General features: G+C 30.5%; 1 protein-coding gene across 1 annotated transcript; it reads right to left on the reverse strand.

Moving 5' to 3' along the window:
- Positions 1–2,856: 2,856 nt before the first annotated feature.
- On the reverse strand, positions 2,857–4,678 carry LOC106347092. Its single transcript, XM_013786584.3, has 8 exons — positions 4,358–4,678; positions 4,192–4,278; positions 4,027–4,101; positions 3,744–3,887; positions 3,637–3,681; positions 3,414–3,440; positions 3,226–3,321; positions 2,857–3,146 (listed from the first exon to the last, which is right to left on the reverse strand). Exons 1-8 carry the CDS (start codon positions 4,550–4,552, stop codon positions 2,946–2,948), a joined length of 870 nt encoding a protein of 289 aa, XP_013642038.1. The 5' UTR covers positions 4,553–4,678; the 3' UTR covers positions 2,857–2,945.
- Positions 4,679–7,403: the final 2,725 nt, after the last annotated feature.

Here is a 7,403-nt window from a genome sequence, read left to right on the forward strand (position 1 = left end):
ATTTTTAGATATGGATCTGACTCTTGAAGACTTATGGAAAGTATTCTCAAAAGTCTTCTACAATATAATGCACCAGAATTCTTCCTAGAAGTCTTCTGAATTCATGGAAGACTTGCTGGAAGTTTCCTGGCGGAGTCTTCTCTCATGTCTCTTTTTTCATAACAGATTTGAGCGTTTTGAAGTCTCCATGTCTTATTTATTGAGATAAAACTCTCTAATCTCTCTCTAATCTCTTTGAACTTGGAAACACTAAAGCTTATTTCATTTTTTATATTTTTTGTCTCATGCCTCTCTAACATCTCTCTAATCTCTCAGAACGTTTTTGGATATGCATGTTTTTCAGATCTGAGTGAGACTTTGGAAGTCTTCTAAAATATAATACCCTAGAAAATTTTCAGGAAATCTTTTGCCAGAGTCTTCTAAAACATAACTCTCTAGAAGACTTTCTCGAAGTCTTATGATGGATTATTCTCCCATGTCAAGTGGAGTCCAAGCTTATCTTTACGAAGGAATAATCTCTAACTCCATGTGTTATAGTTTTATTTATGGCATGTTTTTTTATTTATGTGTGTACTCTTTTAGTTGTGAATTCTTTTGTAAATTTGAAGAGATATTAATGAAATTTTTAGTAAATATGTGCATGTTTACAATATTATCTTGCCAAAAATACTTGAAATTATTGATACAACTTTAATAGAAAAATAAAATAACACAAAAATTTAATCAAATTTATTAAAAGTAAGAGAGAAGACTTCTAGGAAAACTTAGTCAAATTCACAAAATATCAAACATTACACAAGTTCAAACATATAACACTTTCACTAGAAGTCTTTTACGAAGTCTTTTGGGAAGTCTTCTTGGAAGACTTAAATTTTAAGCGGGAAAATAAAATATAAGTGGGTAATTTAAGCAGAAAATTAAAAATTTAGGCACGAAACTCAAACTTTAAGTGAAAATTAAAATTTTAAATCTCATGAAAATTAAAAAAATATATCTAATAATCTAAGAAGACATATTAAACCATATAACTTGATAATTTTGAAGTTAATTAACAATTTTGAAAGTTAAAAAAAAATATCTACAAGTTAACAAAAACTAACGTAGAAGACTTTCGTGGAAGTCTTCTCTAATCAGCTAGAAATATTAATAAACATGAATGTTACTAGTCTCATAATTAAAATCAATTAAGTTATGAATTTCATAGAGGAGTCCCAATATCAATTAATATACATGAATTAACAAGAAAATGTTAAAAAGCTTTTATACTTTTAGAGAAAATAAAATTTTATTAAACATTGTCGTAGAAGACTTCCACAGAAGTCGTCTGTGTCTTCCATTTAGGTCATTTTTGCAATTGATAATTTACAAAGGAAAACTTCCATAGAAGTCTACCCTAGAGCAGACTTCTTTGGAAGTCTTCCTTTGTAATTATCGGCTTACTTTTGTTTTTGAAAAAATCTCAAAAATACCAGAGAAGACTTACCGGGAAGTCTTCTATGATAAACATGTTAGTTTTGCAATTGAACGAATTGTGTCAGAAATTTGACTTTTTCTACAAGACTTACATGGAAGTCTTCCACCAAAAAAATAAAAATTAAATATTACATTTAATTAGATGCAAATGAAAAATAAAACTTAAACATTTAATTTTAATTAGAAGACTTCCATGTAAGTCTTCCGGCAGAAAACTTACGCGGAATTCTTATGTGATAACCAAAGTTTGACCAGAATCTCAGAATAAAATTCTGGAAGACTTCCGTGTAAGTCGTCTTTCGGAAGATGGAAATCGTCAAACTAAAATTAAATATTTAAATTTTATTTTTTAATTGCAAAAGTAACCCTAGACGACTTTCACCGACAGTGAGAAGACTTACAATGAGAGTTCAGAAGACTTACAGGGTAGAAGACTTCTGTGTAAGTCATCTAGAAAAAGTCAAATTTCTGGCACAATCCGGTCAACTGCAAAACTAACTTGTTTATCTTAGATGACTTACCAGGAAGTCTTCTCTGGTATTTTTGAGATTTTTTTGTTAACAAAGAAAAGTTGGAAGACTTCCAGAGAAGTATTCTCTAAAATCATACATTAAGTCAATTGCAAAACTAACCTCTACATTGACCAAAAGACTTCCGTATAAGTCTTCTGACGAACAGATCTGGAAAAAAAATTAGTTTTATATTTTTAACCAGTGAGATAACTTGATTAACTTCTCCTATCACACAGAATTTCACCACGAAACAGACCCACTTGTTGTTAATGACCAAGAATCATGAGCTTTAACCCTACGAAGTTTAAAATCAAAATCTTGGGTTTTTTTTATGAACATAGTGAGAAAATGAAAGAGATGTAGTTTATGTGCAAAAGTAATGAGATATGAAATGTAAAAATCGAAATTTTGGTGCATTAAGAGCTTCAAATTGGTTGTTCATGGTGGGTTGGTGTATTGATGACAATGGTAATATTGTAAATATTTAATGAAGATGAGAAGATAGAGTAAACCTTTTATTTTCAAAAAAAAAAATGGTATTTTCGTAAATAATCCGAATTCCAAAATCATGAGTTAGTTTTGTGTTTGACTTTTTGTTTTGAGTCATATTGGAAAAAAAAAAATCTAAATTAAATCTCTAAAATCATTTATAATTAAAAATAATTTATAAAAATTTCAATAATAATTTATAAATTTAGATATTTTTAATTGATTATATTTTCAAAAGTGATAGCCAACTTATATTTCAAGTAATTTTTTAAAAAATATAACGTTTTGATTTTTTCTACTTCATTTCCATGACCCACCCTCGTTGAGTTTAAGCCTGTAAAATAGTCTGGTCTCTCTTTCATAAGATTTTTGAGATCTTATGTGGTTTAAATTGGGTGTTTGCATATCCGGTAATGTATACAGTGTCTCTTAAAAGGAAGCTGAAGTTATTAGGAAGAATACAAAATTAGTTTACATATAATGTCTAGAAATTGCAGATTCAATGGCTTCAATACAAGCACCAATCGGTTTGGCTTTGGCCATTGCTTTTGCTAGTGAAACTCTTGCTTCATTGTATGAATGTAACAAAGATACAGTGTTGGAAGCAGCCCATCTGATATGAGCCGCCTTTTCCATTTCTGTGAACCCTCGCCATTGCAGAACATTGTTCAACTGCAAAATCAGATTTTTTTATAAAACATAAGAAATTAATCTCTCTGCATATGAGTAAGACATTTTGAGACGACATAACCTTGACAACATCGGAGTAGAAACCTTCCGAGTATCCGAAAAGCATATGTTCTGTTACCATTCCTCCAAGTATCACACAAGAGAAGTTGTTCAGTGTCTGCACTTACAGTTCCAACCACTCACTACAGAAACAGCTCTAGCTATGTAAATCTATATATCAATCACAGGTAAGTTTGAGATAAATATTACCTTGGACGATATATAGCCTTGAGAGACCTTCATGGTATAAGTCAAAACATGTTGGTCAAGAAGATACACAATGATACATAAAAGATCGGTAAACCCGCAACATGGTCACAAATCCAGTCTTCTTAAAAAAACTCAATCCCAAATAAACCACGGAAAGACACATTAATGACCAATAACCAGTAACCGAAACTGTCTATTGCAGCTTGAGTGTTTAGTTACATACCGAAAGATCCACATCATCTTTCATAAATTGGTTTGCAGCACCAACCTGCAGTAATAACAGGCTTGAGCATTCATTTAACATTTTCCCTATGCACCAAAACAACTCACTTGTTTGAGGAACTCGAAGCCCACAAATTCTACTCTCCCAGTTACACTGGCTACATTATCCCTCATAGCTTCCAAATTTGGTATTTCATAGCGTCTTGGAAGAACTCCAAGCAAATAACCAACCAGAAAATGGCCTGATTCATGCTACATACACATCCATAAGATAGATACATTACACAAGGATCCTATGACGAAATATAAACATGTTAAGTAGAAAGAAACTGGACATAGACAGCTAAATCACAAAAGAAAAAAAAAACTTATTTTGCTACAAGATTTTCACCTGAACAACAGCGAACCAATCTTCTTCAGAAGGAGAAGTTATAGCTTTGTGCTCTTGAAAATTTCTTACTGAATTCTGCAAATTAAAAACCAGTTTTGCTTAAGACAAACGACTCCAAAGGCAATCAAGAAACACTGAAAATTGGATAGCTAATAGTAATATTACCGCTTCAGCAGAAACAGATTCAAAGCTTCTGGAGACTGAATCGATCAACCCACCCAATGTGTCCAGTACTGGTGATTTCTTCGGAAGCTAAAAAAAAAATCGAAGAAGAGAGTTATTAAAAGAAGAAGCTTTGAATGAAAGAGAGGAGATAGGAGAGAAGAGAGACCAATTTGGCAGAGGCGAAGGCAGAGAGGCAGCCATGTTTTCCCTTGAGTTGCTTGACGAGAGAGAGTGCAGTTTCGTACTTGCCTCTTGAGAGCTCTTTATTCACTCTCTCAAGTGCCTTCCGGCGACGATCCACCGGCGATTTTGCTCCGACCACCATGAGGTTGGTCGCTTGGAGATGAGAGGCGAAGCTCATATTGGTTTGTCGTTCAGGCAAAGATGGGGATGTTGCGCAAATGGTAATAGGCCTGGGACAATCCAGATAAAACTCAGGGTACCCAGAACCGTGAAATTGATATCCTGATCCGTGGTTTCCAGATTTCGGATATCCGGATCTGGATTCGTAAAAATAATTAAAAATAATATTTTTTTAAAAAATATGATTTTTTTTAATATAATACATAAATTAAATATTTATAAATATATAAGTCTCAGGCCTACCCTGAGGTCGATTCCTGTCCCTACTTATTCTCTTTCGTATAAAAATTAAAAATCTCTTCACTTTTATTATTATTGCACTGGAGGAGGTCCTTTGATGAGTCTGTTTTTACGTAAAATATAATTTTGTATAAATTTTCTTTTATGTTAATTTGAGTGTGAGTATGATTATGATGTTCTATACATCAAATTTCAATTATATAACTAAAATGATCGAATTCTTAGTGTTTTTGATGTTTTAATCCTGAATTGTAGGTTTTTATAGTGTTTGAGATCGAGATTTCTAATACCATTGTATCTTTTTGTGAGTGTTTATAAAATATTGAAGAATGAAGTTCTCATTTAGAGGAACTATTTTTCAAAGTTATTAGAATTGTTTTGTAGAATGTTAGTAATTGATATTATTAACAATTGTTGTTGTTTTTTGGCATTTATTTGTTTCTTTTTGTTATATTTTTGGTTATATTTGCTTATATTATAAATTAATCGTACTAATAAGTTTATTAATAAGAAAAAAATGAAAATAAGAAATAAAGAGAGAAGGCAAAAAAACGACAAATGTATTATTTTAAATGGACAAACTAAGTATAACTTCTTGTACTTGAGAAATGGAAAAACTTTGACTAAAATATTGTTTCTTAACATATAAGGCATCTTATGTTCATTCAGATCTAGTCAATTATGCATTATTGGTGATGATAGACATGGTTGCATTGCAATGAATTTATAACTTCACCTCTTACAATATTAGATAATAGATAAATAAGTTTTTGTTTGTTCAAATATAACATAGAAGGCCTTTTAATTTTCATCTGATAAGCTCACTAACCAAATATTAAATATTGTTACGTCTACTTCAAGCTTGTGCTCCGTTATTGTGGCATATTTCTAAGTACTGTAACGGAATTTATTTTATAACGAAGATAACCGGTTAAAATCTGAAGATGGAAACACTTAGCACATGAAAATGTTTAAATATGGAGTAATCAATAATCAAACTTCGTTTATGGTCATATTGTATTATTTTGTTGCCAAGACTTTTAGTGTAAATTTGATATTATTAGCATAAATAGACACAGCCAAACCGGTTAAAATATAATTAGCATAAATACATAATTAGATATACGGTTGAAACTCTATAAATTAATCTCGATAAATTAATAAACATAATATATTAATAAAAAATTTTGGTCCCAAGTTTTGCCAGTTCAAAATATGATATAAATCGATAAAATAATAAGATAATAATTTTTAGAAAGTCCTATGTAAACATATGGTCCCATTAAAATTATAAATTAGTAATCTCTCAATATATACATTTTATATAAGTAAAAACTAAAAATTATATTGTTGAGTTTATATTCACAGTAAAAACTAAAATTATATTTGCGGCTCCCTGCATAGAGATGTTTTGTTGACCTATAGTGTAAGCTTCATCATCAATGATTTATAATATAGTTTTATATGAGATAGACTGTATGTTTTGCAATGTAAATATTGTGTTTGCATGTACCTGTTTGAAACCAGTCCAACTATGAGTTTTGTTTCTATTTTTGGATTGTCTTAGTTAGTCTCTTGAAACAAACAAATTTGTCCAATTACATTTGCTCTATTTGACAATTTAATTTTATTTTTCTTAGGGCAACGTTTTTATATTGTAACCTGGGACGTAAATTATGAAAACTACTTCCTATTACAATTTTTTGAAACTACATTTTTAAGATTCTAATATACCATTTCTGTAGCTAAATAATAACTTAATTTTTTTTTCATTTTTATATCCAAATACTAATTCAGATAATAAAACATCTTTAAAAATAAATAATCTTAATTGATCAGAAACACTCTCCTTCAAATTCAATGGTAAAGGATTATTTCATATGCAATTCACTCATGTTCTAAATTCAATAAATTTCTTATTTGTAAGTCAAATTTTTAAAGTTGAATTATAGAATAGGGAATACAGCCAATAAATAATTGTACGACAAAATTCAGTTGTTTTTTTTCTAAATAAAAAATAAGATGACAGATGTTCTATTCAGAATCATAATACTCATCAATTATCTTCGAATTGATTGTAAGGGCATTAGCAAACAATCCACCTTACTATTACTTATCTCAGCATTTTTCTAAATGCATAACAATGAAACTTATATACAAAAATATGGTAATAACTTTGATATATACGTTATGCTAAAATAAAAAAAAATTGAAATTTTATCTAAACTTTTGAGACTATAAGCTAATATGTAAAGCTATTGTGGTTTCTAGCCTAAGGCCAACATTATCGGTTAGTCCCTTAAGGGTTCCTAAGGAGGGGGAGGGGCCACAAAACATCAGGACCGAGGAAAAAAGAAGAGAAAAAGTCCCTAAATAAGGGACAAATGAGGTGAGTCCCTGTGAGTCCTTGTACTATTCATTTGGAGACTTTCATTTGGGGACCTATTGATAATGTTGCCCTTATGTTTCTCATTACGTCCAAGTTCTAAGAACTCAGATGTGGTCTCTTTTGCTTAATCAAACTCCATTAATGTGCTATCCTTTGGTACAACTGGATTTTTTACCGTAAACAACAATATACAATGCAGTGTGGTTCTCTTTGGATTTGG

The sequence above is a fragment of the Brassica napus genome, chromosome C5 (assembly GCF_020379485.1).
Source record: "Brassica napus cultivar Da-Ae chromosome C5, Da-Ae, whole genome shotgun sequence".
Taxonomy (NCBI): Eukaryota; Viridiplantae; Streptophyta; class Magnoliopsida; order Brassicales; family Brassicaceae; genus Brassica; species Brassica napus.

Bases quoted from the DNA above. Each gene is read 5' to 3' on its own strand.
- LOC106347092 (XM_013786584.3), bottom strand. From the start codon at position 4,552: ATGAGCTTCGCCTCTCATCTCCAAGCGACCAACCTCATGGTGGTCGGA. The intron at 3,441-3,636 runs GTATGTAACTAA...TATACCATGAAG, and splicing joins AAGATGATGTGGATCTTTCG to GTCTCTCAAGGCTATATATC. The intron at 3,322-3,413 runs GTAATATTTATC...CTGTAAGTGCAG, and splicing joins AAGGCTATATATCGTCCAAG to ACACTGAACAACTTCTCTTG.